At 42.7% G+C, this 18,652-nt stretch overlaps 2 protein-coding genes across 3 annotated transcripts; one reads left to right on the top strand and one right to left on the bottom strand.

The window, feature by feature from the left end:
• The first annotated feature begins 1,547 nt into the window (after positions 1–1,547).
• On the top strand, positions 1,548–7,115 carry LOC139399013 (protein HGH1 homolog). 2 transcript variants are annotated; one of them, XM_071144649.1, is made up of 7 exons: positions 1,548–1,592; positions 1,970–2,602; positions 2,912–3,012; positions 3,199–3,297; positions 4,887–4,978; positions 5,338–5,460; positions 6,701–7,115. In XM_071144649.1, exons 2-7 carry the CDS (start codon positions 2,061–2,063, stop codon positions 6,884–6,886), a joined length of 1,143 nt encoding a protein of 380 aa, XP_071000750.1. In that variant the 5' UTR covers positions 1,548–1,592; positions 1,970–2,060; the 3' UTR covers positions 6,887–7,115. The 2 variants fall into 2 exon arrangements, with proteins under 2 accessions (XP_071000750.1, XP_071000751.1); XM_071144650.1 differs by having other exon boundaries at positions 1,561–1,592; positions 1,974–2,602.
• Positions 7,116–10,568: 3,453 nt separating this feature from the next.
• On the bottom strand, positions 10,569–18,161 carry LOC139399015 (testis-specific serine/threonine-protein kinase 5-like). Its single transcript, XM_071144651.1, has 6 exons — positions 17,945–18,161; positions 17,586–17,693; positions 13,687–13,889; positions 11,849–11,904; positions 11,592–11,724; positions 10,569–11,218 (listed from the first exon to the last, which is right to left on the bottom strand). The coding sequence occupies exons 1-6, from the start codon at positions 18,149–18,151 to the stop codon at positions 10,978–10,980; spliced, it is 948 nt and encodes a 315-aa protein (XP_071000752.1). The 5' UTR covers positions 18,152–18,161; the 3' UTR covers positions 10,569–10,977.
• Positions 18,162–18,652: the final 491 nt, after the last annotated feature.

Below are 18,652 nucleotides of genomic sequence, written 5' to 3'. Positions count from 1 at the left end.
GCTGAGTGCCCCAGCAACCCGAGTCCTTCAAAGAGAAAACATATTAAAATGGGAAATCTGCAACAAAGCAGTCAATGGGTATCATTATCATTATTTGAAAAATCCCAAAATGTATGTACCAATCTCAAATTGCACCTTTAAGTACAGTTAATAAATTATAACTGGAGTTAAGGAGATTTATAACAATACAATTATACTGAACCGAATGTAACCTACCTTTTCTCTCTGGCAACAGCGACGGCTGTCGCTATCTACAGACAAAACCTGATTGAGTCTGTGAGGCAGGTGTTGGGTCTGTGTGCCCATTTATTTGCTTGCTTGAGCGTTCGATATTCTTTGTGGAGCTCTGTGAAACACACGCAGAAACACAAAATTCAAAGCAACATATTTCAGTAACTGACATGAATTATAGGAGGATACCTGGGTCCTATTCAGTAGAAGCAAACGGACCAAAACGGAGAGACCTAGCTGAATTTGTCCAATAAGAAACACTTGTTTTTGTTCATCTGTTGCTAAACGTTTTGCTACAGTGCTCCTTAACGAATACAAGCCTAAGGACAGCAGTGTATTGATCCTGTGTTTGGTTCTGTTAATGCAGGGAGTCCGTTGATTATTGATATGCACTTACTTTTAGTCTCTTCTGGGGCTCCGTCAATATCGCCCTGAATAATAGAACAAGTCAGAGTGGGAAAGACAATATGTTAGTTACTGTAGTCTCCGAGTAATGCATGATACAAAAATTGAATAGATAACTAGCTACATAGCTAGCTAGCTACGGTGTTGGGCTTTCTTTGCTGTTCTTGAACAAATTACTGCTCCCAGGTTTTCAAAAGAATCTTGACATCATTGTATCGAGCCATCACTTCCACAGATATTATCGACCTTGTAGGAATCAGTTTGCTGAGATGATGAATAATTAATATTATAGCCGGTAGCAATTTGTTGTAAATATGACATGTTAGACTAGAGTTCAGAGTTTGTGCAAGTGTGAAAGTGAACGGTAACGTTATCTATATAAATATATAAGTCAGTGATTTCAGCAGTATCCAAACAGCTGGCTCTCATGACAGTAATACTCCAAATCATTGTTAGCATTCATTATAAACGTAGTAGCTACCTAAGGTTTCAAACAAGAGCCACATGAGAATGTAAACAACGTCAAATCAGAGAACAGACACATCTAGCCTTAGCCATCTGGCTCTCTGAGCTAAAGCTACAACAGTGGGTTAAAAAAGTCCCAAAAGGCCGTCATCTCAAACTAAATAAGTCTGACGTTTCTTACCTGACTGCGGGCAATAATAAATCATCCTAAACGCTGCCTTAAAGGGTTTAATTCAGCGTCTTACACCAGGAAATGACATAGCTAACTATTGTACGGAGCAGTTATTTCCACAATTTTAGCGCGCTGTAAAAGTGACGTCCACCTATCTACCAATGGAAGGCTGCTGAGGAAGTAAAAACCAATCAGAACGAAGGATTACTTTTGAGGGCGGGTATATGTTGGTTATCCGTAATCCTATTGGAGATGTAAAATGTCATTTAAAAATACGGAAGTACGTATTTATCTGCATGGAAAGGCGCATGAGGATGATGTGAGTGTGCTTCAACATTTTATCAACTTTACAGAACCACACGATCGTTTTTTTTTTAGCTACTTTGTTTTATATATTTTTAACATTCAAGAAAGTCGTGTGGTTGTGGATGAGTTAGAACCTAGCTTACGTTATCCTAATTTCGACCGACTAACTAGCTACAACGATCGAAATGACTCAAAGTGATGATCATGCCATGACAGCATGAATTTTAACACTAGTTATTTTACGGACTATGTTGTGTCAGCTTGCTGGGGTTCTTGTTTTGGATGCACCTCGCAACTGTCTTGTATGTTTATGTTGTGTTCTAGCTAGGTACATTGTCTTGCTAACGTTAGCTATTATTGCTTCTCGTTTTCCTCTCTCTCTCTTTGTAGATAGTTATCTTTACAGGTGATTAACTGTAACCCTGTATCAACTTTGGGATTTCTTAAAATTTGGATTACAATATTTCGACTGACCACCAACATGCTGAGTGAGGTAGAGGCCAAAGAGCTGCTGTCCTTCCTCACACTGGACACCAGGCCAGACGTCAAGGGCCAGGCTACTGAGTACATCCTGGGCCTCTCTGGCAACAGGGACGGCTGTCGCTACCTACAGACAAAACCTGACTTCCTTAAAGCCTTGGTGACCCTCACTACCGACCCCTCCATCGCTATCGTCAAAGACTGTTACCACTCTCTCATCAACCTCTCGGCTGATGAGACCATGCACCAACCGCTGATCAAAGACTCGGACTTCCTCCCTATGTTGTTTAAAAACCTCCTGGACCCAGAATTTATGTTTGCGGACCGTATCTGTACGATCCTCACTAACCTGTCGCGGCACGTGAAGACGTGTAAAGAGGTGTTTAAGGCTATGCAGAAGCAGGAGATAGGTTTGGCACAAATAGTGGACATCTTCTGCACTGAGGGCTACAACAAGCAGGCATCGCTCCATTACCTGGGCCCCCTCCTCTCCAACCTCACACAGCTGCCCGAGACCAGACACTTTATCCTGGATAAGGAGAGGTCAGTGGCTGGGTGGTTAGCTCATGAGATACAGGGCTAGACTGTCTTTGACTTCTCTCATAATCCAGTAACACCAATGCTAAAACCAGTCCTGTATTCAGTGTCTATAATGATTTAGAAGATAAACTGATTGTAGATCAGCAACACTCCTTTTCTGAGACGCTTAATGCATATGGGCCTGGTACTTTCTTTTTCTGCCCCATAAAGTGCTTCCTTTCTTTTGCTGATCATCCAGCATGTTGCCTATGGAAGACCACTCACTCTGTGTGTGTGTGTGTGTGTGTGTGTGTGTTTTAAAATGTTCCACAGGTGTGTAGTTCAGAGGCTCCTTCCCTACACCCAATACCAGGCCTCAACGATCAGACGAGGGGGAGTCATTGGCACTCTGAGAAATTGTTGCTTTGATCATGGTAGGGAAGACACAGAATCTTAATAGGTGTACGACAGTCAGTTTTAACCTTCATAGTTCATGCCTGTTTTGTGTTGAATTGAGTAGGATTGATTTTCGATAAATGCTCTAGATATGTAGAGCTTTTACCTTGTAATCAATGGGAAGATCTCAATTGCATACTCCTAACTTTTTTTTTTCTTCCCAGCTCATCATGAGTGGTTGCTGAGTGATGCGGTGGACATTCTGCCTTTCCTGTTGCTGCTTCTCGCTGGGCCTGAGGAACTGTCTGACGAGGAGAATGAAGGTAAATAATTTTTCCTGTCTGAGTGACATTGCGGGGCATGTACGACCCCCCCCCCCCCCCCCCCTCCCCCACAAATCCAGGCATCTACCGGCCCCTACTCTATCTCCCATATCCCTGTTGTCTCTGGAAAAACAATAAAATACAGAATAATTTTTTTAATTAAAAAGGACTTTGTGTCTGGGACATGACCATGTCTGCTGCAGTGGCCCTCTCGTCCATAGGGGGCAGTGTGTTTGTTCTGTACAGATGACAGGTGGAATTTCAGGGCACCACCCTATTTTATTTTGCATTATGAGTAGACACAATTCGCATCAGGCTAAAGTCAGATTAGAGGGGCCCCAAATGGAAACTGTTTTAGATCCTTCTATGGAAGTTGTGCTGTACTCAGCGTCGGTTCAAAGGCGGTGAACACAAAAACAGATTTCTAACTATTTTATACGTTTCACTCTTGTGGAACATACTAATGTTAACCAGTCTTTATAGTAGCCTAAGCAGCCTGAGATGCCGGAGAAGAGCCAAGCTCCTAGAGAGATGGTGGGCGTCACAAGGCCCACACTCAGTAGTGTAAACAACATAATACATACTGTGTGTGTATGTGGTATTTATTAGCTAGCTAAACATAGATATAGTGCCTTCTGATAGTATTCAGACCGCTTGACTTTTCCACATTTTGTTACGTTACAGCCTTATTCTAAAATTGATTTAAATTGTTTTTATTCCTCATCAATCTACACCCAATACCCCATAATGACAGCAGATGTGTTACAAATAAACTGAAATATCACAGTTATAAGTATTCAGACACTTTACTCTGTACTTTGTTGAAGCACCTTTTGGCAGCGATTACAGCATTGAGTCTTTGGTATGACACTACAAACTTGGCACACCTGTATTTGGGGTGTTTCTCCCATTCTTCTCTGCACATCCTTTCAAGCTCTGTCAGGTTGGATGGGGAGTGTCACTGCACAGCTATTTTTAGGTCTCCAAACATCTCGTTTGATCGGGTTCAAGTCCGGGCTCTTGCTGGGCCACTAAAGGACATTCAGAAACTGTGTTCTTGGGGACCTTCAATGCTGCAGAATTTTTTTTGTACCCTTCCCCAGATCTGTGCCTCGACACAATCCTGTCTCTGAGCTCTACGGACAATTCCTTCGACCTCATGGCTTGGTTTTTGCTCTGACAGTCAGTGTCAACTGTGGGACATTATATAAACAGGTGTGCTACTTTCCAAATCATGTCCAATAAATGTAATTTACCACAGGTGGACTCCAAGTTGTATAAACATCTCAAGGAGGATCAAAGGAAACAGGATGCACCTGAGCTCAATTTTGAGTCTCATAACAAAGGGTCTGAATACTTATGTAAATAAGGTATTTCTAAACTTGTTTTCGCTTTGACATTATGGGTTATTGTGTGTAGATTGAGGATTTTTATTTGATCAAATTTACAATAAGGCTGTAATGAAATGTGGAAAAAGTAAAGGGGTCTGAATACTTTCCGAAGACACTGTATATTGCTACTGCACTTCAAGATGTCTGCATTGAAAATATAGCCTAGTACTGATGGTACTTTGTCCTTATTCAATGAAGGGTTACCTGTCGACCTCCAGTACTTACCAGAGGACAAGGAAAGAGAGGAGGATCCTGACATTCGCAAGATGCTCATTGAGACCATGATACTGGTTGGTGTCACCTGGAGTTTAATTTTTTTTTTTTAACTAGGCAAGTCAGTTAAGAACAAATTCTTATTTTCAATGACTGCCTAGGAACAGTGGGTTAACTGCCTTGTTCAGGGGCAGAAGTACAGATTTTGTACCTTGTCAGCTCGGGGATTCAATCTTACTAGTCCAACACTCTAACCACTAGGCTACGCTGCCTCCCCCGAGTCAATGCCATGCTTCCACCAACACCTAACCATCTGTGTCACTGAACCAGTAAAGCTTTGTTTCTCTGTATAATCCAAACGGTTTTAACAGCAACAAAAAAACAGTTTGCTTGCTGGAAATACTCATATCTTTACGTGTGTCTCTTTCGCACCCAGTTGACAGCTACCAAAGTAGGTAGGCAGATTCTGAAGGCCAAGAATGTCTATGCCATCATGAGGGAGTTCCACAACTGGGAAAAGGAGCCTCACGTGGCCGCTGCTTGTGAGAAGCTCATACAGGTAAACTATGAATATAACTTCCATAAATGTTTATGTTTGTACTAAGGTACAAAAACATACCAATGGTTTACCATAGTAAATCAATACAGAGCAACCTCATGGTGAACTGCTGGTGATGTGTTATTCACAACCCAGTCCAGAGCTGGGGTGTCCCAGCTGTCGTCATGGCACCTTGGCAGTTATGTAGTAGTAGTAGTAGAAGAAGAAGGTGGGTATTACTATGATCATCCGGACGCAGTGAAAAAGGTAACGCTTACTCTACTTTCAATGCATTTTTCAGCAAAGGGTGGGTAAACTGTTGAAAGAAAAAAATAAGTGCGTGAACTGCGTTTACTTGCGTTTACCCTCCATTGCACCTTGGTAACTGTTACATTCAGGAAGAACAACTATTTTATTTTCATGACTTCTTATTGTGCTTGGTAAGACAACCCAGTCTATGGCGCCAATGAATCTCATGACATCTCAGTACTCTGAGTGCTGAAATTTACAGCATCGGCAGGTTTAAGAAAACAGAGTCCACGTTCCAAATGGCACTCTATTTCCTACATTATATGGGGTCCTATAGGCCCTGGCCAAAGGTAGCACACTATATAGGGAATAGGATGCCATTTGGGATGCAGGCAGGATGTTCTGATTGGCTGGAAAAAGCTTCCACTGTTCCGTTCCTGCCTAGTGCCTGCTCTGCACTGCGGTGGCAGTCTTGTAGTGGGGAACGACCGAGTGGAAAAGATGTCACTCGGTCTCGCATAAAAATAAAACCCTGATACACTCCATAACAGCTCGGAGATCCCTTTTGAACTGTGGTCCAGAGGCACAAGTTCAGTCTTTAGCTACCCAGCCAGTTTTAATCACTGTCATAAAACGTTGAAATCCGAGCGTGATATTTATCCAAGACTAATGGGCTTTTTATGCTGAATCTTGTGGATAACAAGGCTGTAACGTTTTATCATATTACTTTTAAAAAAAACTTTATTTCCACTAAGTTTTTCTTCAATTGTTTGGAGCTTGTCCCGATGCCGTTCTGACATTTCTTGGGCTAATTTGTTGTCAATTACAGTCTGCGGTAATGTTGAGGATGTCATTGGAATATTTTGGTCTCTACTGTTTTTCACCTAAAGTAGCCAAAATACCGGATAGGAAGATCTTAAAGCCAAGGCAGCATTCGACTGAGAGTTAGGGTCAAGACATTTTTTTTATGTGTGTGTTTTTATCCACGTGTGTATGCACGTGTCTCTGCCAGGTGCTGATCGGGGACGAGCCAGAGCCAGACATGGAGAACCTGTTGGAGGTGGAGATTCCTGAGGACGTGGAGGTGAAGCTCAAAGACATGGATGCCAAGGAGCAGGAGCAGTTGGAGAAGGACCAGGAAGATCTGTTAAATCCAGACCAGTCCCAGCAGTGTGCTGGCATAGTGAGGATGATGTAGCAAGGTGGTCTTTTCTACATTTAAACTGGTCAACCATCTTATGAACAATGGAACCAACTGCTAACTCAAATTTAACAGAAAATTATTGACATCACGATAACAAACGGCATGAAATCAGGACTCGGAAGGACTGTGTGCAATCTGAAACCAATTGTATTTTCACACCATGTAATTTCGCACCACAAAGTCTTAAATCGATGAAAATAATGTCATTTTATTTTTAACGAAAGGAGTATGTCCTTGATTTTGTTTTCTGTACGAATCCCAAAATGTTTCCGTCACACTTGATTGAGCACATGGAAGAAGTCCATGGTTAGCAGCCCCCTAGGCTAGTACCGAGGAGTAGAACACCTCAGAAGGTGGTCGGAGGTGCGGCTGCTGTCAGCTTGCCTGAGGGGCTATGCAGCTGCCTGTTGGCCGAGCCAGGCTTCCTGAAGTTGGGGAGATTGTGGAAGGGCTTTGGGGCGAAGGGCGGCCGGGGCCGGGTCATGAAGAGACGGTTGGTGTTGGTGCTCTGGCATTGGGTGGGTCTCATCAGGAGCCGACAGGGGGACACCAAGGGGGGCTTGGGGCAGAGCGGCTCCTCCCTCTTCTCCTGTGGTGGTTCACGGCGATGGCAGCCGGCGCTGCCGGCCCCGGTGAGGTAGTGGGGGGCCACTACAGTTCGCTGGGGCCTCTCAGGCAGGCTGGTGTGTCTGAAGGATGAACGGGTGAGGGTGCCAGGGCCTGAGTGGCAGGAGCGGCCTGTTACACATCCAGTCGGATCTGTAATTCAACATGCCAGGTAGACTGACTTTATAACACATCCAGTCGGATCTGTATTTCAACATGCCAGTTAGACTGCCTTTATAACACATCCAGTCGGCTCTGTATTTCAACATGCCAGGTAGACTGACTTTATAACACATCCAGTCGGCTCTGTAATTCAACATGCCAGGTAGACTGACTTTATAACACATCCAGTCGGCTCTGTATTTCAACATGCCAGGTAGACTGACTTTATAACACATCCAGTCGGCTCTGTAATTCAACATGCCAGGTAGACTGACTTTATAACACATCCAGTCGGCTCTGTAATTCAACATGCCAGGTAGACTGACTTTATAACACATCCAGTCGGCTCTGTATTTCAACATGCCAGGTAGACTGACTTTATAACACATCCAGTCGGCTCTGTAATTCAACATGCCAGGTAGACTGACTTTATAACACATCCAGTCGGCTCTGTAATTCAACATGCCAGGTAGACTGACTTTATAACACATCCAGTCGGCTCTGTAATTCAACATGCCAGGTAGACTGACTTTATAACACATCCAGTCGGCTCTGTATTTCAACATGCCAGGTAGACTGACTTTATAACACATCCAGTCGGCTCTGTAATTCAACATGCCAGGTAGACTGACTTTTATAAAATTTTAGTCTTGTGGAAAAGGGTTTCCAAAAGTCTGTCCGGGGCCCCTGGGTGCACGTTTTGGTTTTTACTCCAGCACTACACAGCTGATTCAAATAATGAAAGCTTGATGATGAGTTGCTTTGACCAAACATGCACCCAAGGAGGGCCCCAGGACCGAATTTGCGAAGCCCTTATTTAGAAGACTTATCCAGAATGACTTACAGGAGCAATTAGGGTTAAGTGCCTTGCTCAAGGGCACAGCGACAGATTTTTCACCTAGTCGACTCGGGGATTCAATCCAGCAACCTTTAGGTTACTGGCCCATGTTCTTAACCACTAGGCTACCTGCTGAAGCTGGTTTATATAGACAAAGAACCATAGTAGTATTTCACATACTGCTAGATATCTAACTTACATGATGTATAACAGTCATTTACAAAAATGTCATGCCATCTAAAATAATTATGGCGTTAACTTGCTTGAAAGAACCAGACTATAGGGAAGTAGTGCACTACAGTGGCAAGAAAAGTATGTGAACCCTTTGGATTTCTGCATAAACTGGTCATAAAATTAGATCTGATCTTCATCTAAGTCACAACAACAGGCACACAGTCTGCTTAAACTAATAACACACGGTTATATTTTTGGATAAAGTATGTGAACCCCGAGGCGAATGACTTGTCCAAAAGCTAATTGGAGTCAGGAGTCAGCTAACCGGGAATACAATCATTGAGATGAGATTGGAGATGTTGGTTAGAGCTGCCTTGTCCTATTAAAAAACACTCACAACATTTGAGTTTGCTATTCACAAGAGGCATTGCCTGATGTGAACCATGCCTTGAAAAAAAGAGCTCTCATTAGACCCAAGATTAAGAATTGTTGACTTGCATAAAGCTAAAAGGGGTTACAAAAGTATCTCTAAAAGCCTTGATGTTCATCAGTCCACGGTAAGACAAATTGTCTATAAATGGAGAAAGTTCAGCACTGTTGCTACTCTCCCTAGGAGTGGCCGTCCTGCAAAGATGACTGCAAGATCACAGAATGATTAATAAGGTTAAGAATCTTAGTGTCAGCTAAAGACAGCTAAAATCTCTGGGACATGCTAATATCTCTGTTGACAACACTAAACAAGAATGGTGTTCATGGGAGGACACCCCGGAAGAAGCCACTGCTGTCCAAAAAAAACATTACTGCACGTCTGAAGTTTGCAAAAGTGCATCTGGATGTTCCACAGTGCTACTGGCAAAATATTCTCTGTACAGATGAAACTACAGTTGAGTTGTTTGGAAGGAACACAACACTGCTTGGAGAAGAAAAGGCACAGCACACCAACATCAAAAACTCATCCCCACTGTAAAGTATGGTGGAGGGAGCATCATGGTTTCAAGGCTGCTTTGCTGCCTCAGGGCCTGGACAGCTTGTTATCAACGGAAAAATGAATTCCCACGTTTATCAAGACATTTTGCAGGAGAATGTAAGACTCCAGAATATATCTGTTAGGTAAGAAAAGGGAGTATGGGGAACACAGGAAAACAAAATCATGGATCTCGTCAAATAAATATGGTTATTGCTATCTGGAATCATTGTCCTCCAAATTAAGCTCAACAGAAGTTGGTTTGTTGCAACAGCACAACGTCCGAAAACACAGAAGTAAATCAACAACAGAATGGCTTCAACAAAAGAAAATACTCCTTCTGGATTGGCCCAGTCAGAGTCCTGACTTCAACCCGATTGAGATGCTGTGGCAGGACCTCGAGAGTGGTTCACACCAGACATTACAAGAATATTGCTGAGCTGAAACAGTTTTATAAAGAGGAATGGTCCAAAATTCCTCCTGACCGTTGTCTGATCCGCAACTACAGAAAACGTTTGGTCGAGGTCATTGCTGCCAAAGGAGGGTCAACCAGTTATTGAATCCAAGGGTTCACTTACTTTTCCCACCCTACACTATGAATGTTTACACAGTGTGTTCAATGAGACATGAAAACGTATAATTGTTTGTGTGTTATTAGTTTAAGCAAGACTGTCTATTGTTGTGACTTAGATGAAGATCAGATCAAATGTCATGACCAATTTATGCAGAAGTCCAGGTAATTTCAAAGGGTTCACATACTTTTTCTTGCCACTGTAGATAGAAAATAGGGCACCATTTATGGAGTGACAGAGGGATCATCTCACCATCTTTAAGCTTCTTGTCCAAGGCTTTGTTTTTGTGGGTGATGTCGCTCCTGGTGGCACGCAGCTTGTAGAGCGGGCCGGTCATGGATGGCATCATCCACTGGTGTGTGTTGACCTGGTCCAGAGGCAGGCGAGCGGTGGGCTGCCACTCTAACAGCTTCTTAATCAGGTCCTGGCAGCCTGGAGGGGCACAGACAGCCAGGGAACATTAGGACTGGAGCTTTTTATGTCAAAAGTATTTTTATTGACTTTAAATTAATACACATGTCAACAAGTAAAGACAGGCACACACCCTCCCCCCAAAAAATCCACTTTGCATTACTATCGTTCTATAATAATCATACAGATGCCAATTTCAGAAATTGATGAGGACATTTATTTTTTTGAAGCTGGGCTGGAATGCGTTTGGGTACTCTTTCTTTCCAAAGCAAACAGTGTTATATATTTTTTTAAACACATTTCTCAGACCAGGGCCCGTATCCACAAAGCATCACAAAATGGGAGTGCTGTTCTCGGATCAGTCGTGTTTCCTAAATCTTGAAATAATAAGATTGCATAGACACTGGGGACCTGATCCTAGATCAGCGCTCCTACTCTGAGATGCTTTATGACTATGGCCCCTGTTCATTGCTGGCAGAATACCTGAAGAAACTGGGTGGTGGAACGGCAGCTCTTTCCTGATGAGTTGGACCAGTTTGCGTGGGTGCTTCTCATGGTAGGGCAGCTTCCCTGTGACCATGGCATACAGAATCACCCCTCTGGAGATGGAGAAGAGATACATGGCCAACTAACTTCCAGTAAGCAGAAGACAGAAAACAGTTGTGTTCAAAACTATCACACTTGGGATATGTGATGCCCCCTTGACCGTGTGATTTGTTTTGATAACATGACTGTCAGTATATACAGTAAGCACCTAGTATGTAGGTGCACTGGGACCAATGATAAAAGTTGTTCTATAGAAGTTGTGGAGTGAAACTCGTATAGCTATTTAACTAAGTGTGAGACTAGTGTCCCAAATGACTCCCTAATCCATATAGTGCACTACTTTATACCAGGGCCCATGGTCAAAAGCAGAGCACTAAATAGGGAAAAGGGTGCCATTTTGGACGGGATGTGTGTCTGATGACTCACAGGCTCCACAGGTCAGCTTGTTCTCCATTGTATTTGCGAGACAGTAGGATCTCTGGGGCAGTGTAGGCCACGGAACCACAGAAGGTGTTCATCAGAGCACTCCTGTCTGTGTAGTGGTTGGCAAAGCCAAAGTCTGCCAGGCACAGCGCAAGCACACACACACACACACACAGAGTCAGTGATGCACATGGTTTTACCATAGGCTGGATTTAAAACCTGTCTGGTGAGGTGGTTATTGGAGTGCATGGTTATTTTACCAGTTAATTTCACAAATCCTTGCTCGTCCAACAGTATGTTTTCACATTTCAGGTCTCTGAAAAGGAAAAGGACATCGTCATGGTGAATGCAAGACATATTGACATTACCTGTGACTATTGTGGGTGTGTCAGGCAGCAACAGTGCTTGATGAGCAACAGTGCTTGTAAACTACGATATGTGATTGTTGTAGCAGTCATGCACTAAGTGGTTGCTGTGGTATTACTGTAAACTACGATATGTGATTGTTGTAGCAGTCATGCACTATGTGGTTGCTGTGGTATTACTGTACTCTACGTTGTGATTGTTGTAGCAGCTGTGGTATTACTGTAAACTACGATATGTGATTGTTGTAGCAGTCATGAACTATGTGGTTGTTGTGGTTTTACTCAACATTACCTGTGATTGTTGCAGATATATAATTAGATGGTTGCAGGAACAAAAGTTGTGTTACCTGTGTACTATGTGGTTGTTATTTTTTATTTATTTTTATTTAACCTTTAGTTATGGCATACAATGAGGTGTTTTCTGTGTACTATGTGGTTGTTATGGCAGACAGTGAGGTGTTTTCTGTGTACTATGTGGATGTTATGGCAGACAGTGAGGTGTTACCTGTGTACTATGTGGATGTTATGGCAGACAGTGAGGTGTTACCTGTGTACTATGTGGATGTTATGGCAGACAGTGAGGTGTTACCTGTGTACAATGTGGTTGTTGTGACAGTGAGGTGTTACCTGTGTACTATTTGGTTGTTGTGACAGTGAGGTGTTACCTGTGTACTATGTGGTTGTTGTGACAGTGAGGTGTTACCTGTGTACTATGTGGTTGTTGTGACAGTGAGGTGTTACCCGTTAACTATGTTATGGCAGACAGTGAGGTGTTTGTTACCTGTGTACAATGTGGTTGTTGTGACAGACAGTGCGGTGTTACCTGTGTACTATGTGGTTGTTTTGACAGACAGTGAGGTGTTACTTGTGTACTATGTGGTTGTTGTGACAGACAGTGCGGTGTTACCTGTGTACAATGTGGTTGTTGTGACAGACAGTGCGGTGTTACCTGTGTACAATGTGGTTGTTGTGACAGACAGTGCGGTGTTACCTGTGTACAATGTGGTTGTTGTGACAGACAGTGCGGTGTTACTTGTGTACTATGTGGTTGTTATGGCAGACAGTGAGGTGTTACCTGTGTACAATGTGGTTGTTGTGACAGACAGTGCGGTGTTACCTGTGTACAATGTGGTTGTTGTGACAGACAGTGCGGTGTTACCTGTATACTATGTGGTTGTTGTGACAGACAGTGAGGTGTTACTTGTGTACAATGTGGTTGTTGTGACAGACAGTGCGGTGTTACCTGTGTACTATGTAGTTGTTGTGACAGTGAGGTGAACATTTGAACATCTTGGCCATGTTCTGTTATAATCTCCACCCGGCACAGCCAGAAGAGGACTGGCCACCCCACATAGCCTGGTTCCTCTCTAGGTTTCTTCCTAGGTTTTGGCCTTTTAGGGAGTTTTTCCTAGCCACCGTGCTTCTACACCTGCATTGCTAGCTGTTTGGGGTTTTAGGCTGGGTTTCTGTACAGCACTTTGAGATATCAGCTGATGTACGAAGGGCTATATAAATACATTTGATTTGATTTACCTGTGTACTATGTGGTTGTTGTGACAGTGAGGTGTTACCTGTGTACTATGTGGTTGTTGTGACAGTGAGGTGTTACCTGTGTACTATGTGGTTGTTTTGACAGACAGTGAGGTGTTACTTGTGTACTATGTGGTTGTTATGGCAGACAGTGAGGTGTTACCTGTGTACTGTGGTTGTTGTGACAGACAGTGAGGTGTTACCTGTGTACTATGTGGTTGTTGTGACAGTGCATGACAGCGTTGACTATCTGTTTGAAGAGCCTGCGAGCCGCCTCTTCACTGAGGCCCGGGCTGCCCTTGCTATGGGACACGGCATTGATGTGTTCTAAAAGGTCTCCGCTCAGAGCCAGCTCCAGAATCAGATAGAACCGCTTCAGTGAACGGAACATGTCATACAGCTGGACCTGTTCAAAAGTAGAGTACCCACCACACAAATATAATCTATTTACCTAATGATTCTACTTCTATGGTACACACTGGATGCAGGTGCATGCTTGACATCACATTAAAACCTTCTTGCAAAACCATTTAGGTGTCTAAGGGCCAGTTTCCCGGAGCCAGATTAGGCCTATTCCTGGACTAAAAGGTATGTTCAATGGAGATATCCAACTAGTCTAAAGGACAGTTTTATTGCTTCTTTAATCAGGATCAGGACAATCAGTTTACAGCTGTGCTAACACAATTGCAAAAGGGTTTTCTAATGATCAATTAGCCTTTTAAAATGATACATGTGGATTAGCTAACACAACATGCCGTTGGAACACAGGAGTGATGGTTGCTGATAATGGGCCTCTGCACGCCTATGTAAATATTCCATTAAAAATCAGCTGTTTCCAGCTACAATAGTAATTTACAACATTAACAATGGCTACACGGAATGTCTGATCAATTTGATGTTATTTTAATGGACAAAAAATGAGCTTTTCTAAGTCACCCCAAACTTTTGAATGGTAGTGTACAGTACCAGTCAAAAGTTTGGACACACCTAATCATTCAAGGGTTTTTCTTTATTTGTACAATTTTCTACATTGTAGAATAATAGTGAAGACATCAAAACTATGAAATAACACACATGGAATCATGTAGTAACTGAATAAGTGCTAAACCAATCAAAATATATTTTATATTTGAGATTCTTCAAAGTAGCCACCCTTTGCCTTGATGACAGCTTTGCACACTCGTGGCATTCTCTCAACCAGCTTCACCTGGAATGCTTTTCCAACAGTCTTGAAGGAGTTCCCACATTTGCTGAGCACTTGCTGCTTTTCCTTCACTCTGCGGTCCAACTCATCCCAAACCATCTCAATTGGGTTGAGGTCGGGTGATTGTGGAGGCCAGGTCATCTGATGCAGCACTACATCACTCTCCTTCTTGGTCAAATAGCCCATACACAGCCTGGAGATGTGTTGGGTCATTGTCCTGTTGAAAAACAAATTATAGTCCCACTAAGCACAAACCAGATGGGATGGCATATCGCTGCAGTATGCTGTGGTAGCCATGCTGGTTAAGTATGCCTTGAATTCTAAATAAATCACTGACAGTGTCACCAGTAAAGCACCATCACACCTCCTCCATGCTTCACGGTGGGAACCACACAAGCGGAGATCATCTGTTCACCTACTCTGTGTTTTACAAAGACACACAAAAATCTCACATTTGGATTCATCAGACCAAAGGACAGATTTCCAGCGGTCTAATATCCATTGCTCGTGTTTCTTGGCCCCAGCAAGTCTCTTCTTCATATTGGTGTCCTTGAGTAGTGGTTTCTTTGCAGCAATTCGACCATGAAGGCCTGATTCACATAGTCTCCTCTGAACAATTGATGTTGAGATTTGTTTGCTACTTGAACTCTGTGAAGCATTTATTTGGGCTGCAATTTCTGAGGCTGGCAACTCTAATGAACTTATCCTTTGCAGCAGAGGTAACTCTGGGTCTTCTGTGGTGGTCCTCGTGAGAGCCAGTTTCATCACAGCACTTGATGTTTTTTGCAACTGCACTTAAAGTAACGTTCAAATTGAAACTTTCCGCATTGATTGACCTTAATGTAATGATGGACTGTCATTTCTCTATTGCTTATTTGAGCTGTTTTTGCCATAATATGGATTTGGTATTTTGCCAAATAGGGCTATCTTCTGTATACCACCCCTACCGTGTCACAACACAACTGATTGGCTCAAACGCATTAAGAAGGAAAGAAATTCCACAAATGAACTTTTAACAAGCCCACCTGTTGATTGAAATGTATTACAGGTGACTACTCCATGAAGCTGGTTGAGAGAATGCCAAGAGTGTGCAAATATGCCAAGGCAAAGGTTGGCTACTTTGAAGAATCTCAAATATGTAGATTTGTTAACACTTTTTGGTTACTACATTATTCCATACAGTGGGGAGAACAGGTATTTGATACACTGCCGATTTTGCAGGTTTTCCTACTTACAAAGCATGTAGAGGTCTGTAATTTTTATCATAGGTACACTTCAACTGTGAGAGACGGAATCTAAAACAAAAATCCAGAAAATCACATTGTATGATTTTTAAGTAAATAATTTGCATTATATTGCATGACATAAGTATTTGATACATCAGAAAAGCAGAACTTAATATTTGGTACAGAAACCTTTTGTTTGCAATTACAGAGATCATACGTTTCCTGTAGTTCTTGACCAGGTTTGCACACACTGTAGCAGGGATTTTGGCCCACTCCTCCTTACAGACCTCCAGATCTTTCAGGTTTCAGGGCTGTCACTGGGCAATACGGACTTTCAGCTCCCTCCAAAGATTTTCTATTGGGTTCAGGTCTGGAGACTGACTAGGCTACTCCAGGACCTTGAGATGCTTCTTACGGAGCCACTCCTTAGTTGCCCTGGCTGTGTGTTTCGGGTCGTTGTCATTCTGGAAGACCCAGCCACGACCCATCTTCAATGCTCTTACTGAGGGAAGGAGGTTGTTGGCCAAGATCTCGCGATACATGGCCCCATTCACCCTCTCCTCAATACGGTGCAGTCGTCCTGTCCCCTTTGCAGAAAAGCATCCCCAAAGAATGATGTTTCCACCTCCATGCTTCACCGTTGGGATGTTGTTCCCGAGGTTGTACTCATCCTTCTTCTTCCTCCAAACACGGCGAGTGGAGTTTAGACCAAAAAGCTCAATTTTTGTCTCATCAGACCACATGATCTCCTCCCGTTCCTCCTCTGGATCATCCAGATGGTCATTGGCAAACTTCAGACGGGCCTGGACATGTGCTGGCTTGAGCAGGGGGGACCTTGCGTGCGCTGTGTGTTACTAATGGTTTTCTTTGAGACTGTGGTCCCAGCTCTCTTCAGGTCTTGCCGTGTAGTTCTGGGCTGATCTCTCACCTTCCTCATGATCATTGATGCCCCACGAGGTGAGATCTTGCATGAAGCCCCAGACCGAGGGTGATTGACCGTCATCTTGAACTTCTTTCATTTTCTAATAATTGCGCCAACAGTTGTTGCCTTCTCACCAAGCTGCTTGCCTATTGTCCTGTAGCCCATCCCAGCCTAGTGCAGGTCTACAATTGTATCCCTGAGGTCCTTACACAGCTCTCTGGTCTTGGCCATTGTGGAGAGGTTTGAGTGTGTGGACAGGTGTCTTTTATACAGGTAACGAGTTCAAACAGGTGCAGTTAATACAGGTAATGAGTGGAGAACAGGAGGGCTTCTTAAAGAAAAACTAACAGGTCTGTGAGAGCTGGAATTGTTACTGGTTGGTTGGTGATCAAATACTTATGTCATACAATACAATGCAAATGAATTACTTAAAAATCATACAATGTGATTTTCTGGATTTTTGTTTTCGATTCCGTCTCTCACAGTTGAAGTGTACCTATGATAAAAATGACAGACCTCTACATGAGGTCTTTGTACGTAGGAAAACCTGCAAAATCGGCAGTGTATCAAATACTTGTTCTCCCCACTGTATGTGTTATTTCATAGGTTTGATGTCTTCACTATTTCTATAATGTAGAAAATAGTAAAAAATAAAGAAAAACCCTTGAATGAGTAGGTGTGTCCATACTTTTGACTGGTACTGTATATCAATCTGAAGTTTTAGGTGTTTGATACCTTAACAACACTCACCACCCCTGGGTGTCTGTACGTGGCGTTCAGAGCATATATCTCTCTGTGTAGAAATTTCTTGGAGTATTCTAGGGGAGCCTCGTTGATAGAGATGATTTTGATAGCCACCTGAACAATTTATGGTTGTATGGGTGAACATCCTCATCCACACAGTTCACAAAAATTACAGCAAGGTTGTTTTTAAAAGTGTCACTGCAGTGCTAGTCTTAGTTAGATACTATTGTTATAAAACATGTCCAGCAAATATAAATGTCTGGATATTTAAAAAAGTGCTAGTGCTATGCACATTAAATGAAGTTGAGAATGTCTTTTAAAATGATTTACCATGGTAAAAATGTGTCAGAGAAACAGTACTTTACCATATTGTGGTTCTTGCTCCTCAGGTCATTGGCCAGCTTGTAGTTCTTACTGATCTTATTTGGGGTAGCGTACCCCAGGTAGACCTTAGAGAAAGCACCTGTCCCAATCTTCTTGCCAGAGAGAAGGTAGCCATTCTCTCGACACTCTATGGTCCTCTCATGAAGCGACTTCCCAGAGTCCTTTACTCTCGTGCCAGTTGCACTCATACTAAAGTACAGTATATAACTTCAATCCACTTCTTCTCCTAATGGCTGCATCTCTTTTCCTGTCCATCTCAGATTATGCTCCCTATTAAATCATTTTATGCATGACAGATATTTGATATTCATCTTTGTCATTTTTAGCTATAACCATGCTATAACACAAAAGGTGTGCACTGTCTGAAATGAGGACAATGCATTTGGAACCTTCTCCATGGCAACATGAATGTTACAGTACAAACAAATTCTAAAATAGAATGTTGAGGGGGTTCTCTTTGCTTTTACATGAATGGAATGGAACCCTTTGCTAATAATCCATTGTTCCACTCTTACATGCTGGAGTATAATATTTTGTAGCTCATAACTCCTTGCTCTAGCTGCAGTACTGTAGTTATTTAGACAGGCTATAACAGTGCATTCAGTGCTTCACAACTCCACATATTTTCCTTCCACGAATCATCTCATTCTCTAAGCCAAAGTTGAGCTAAATAGAGGGATGATTTCAAA

This window comes from Oncorhynchus clarkii, unplaced genomic scaffold (genome assembly GCF_045791955.1).
Source record: "Oncorhynchus clarkii lewisi isolate Uvic-CL-2024 unplaced genomic scaffold, UVic_Ocla_1.0 unplaced_contig_9525_pilon_pilon, whole genome shotgun sequence".
NCBI lineage: Eukaryota > Metazoa > Chordata > Actinopteri > Salmoniformes > Salmonidae > Oncorhynchus > Oncorhynchus clarkii.
Note: the sequence above shows the minus strand (reverse complement) of the source record. Positions and strands in the feature narration are given on the sequence as shown.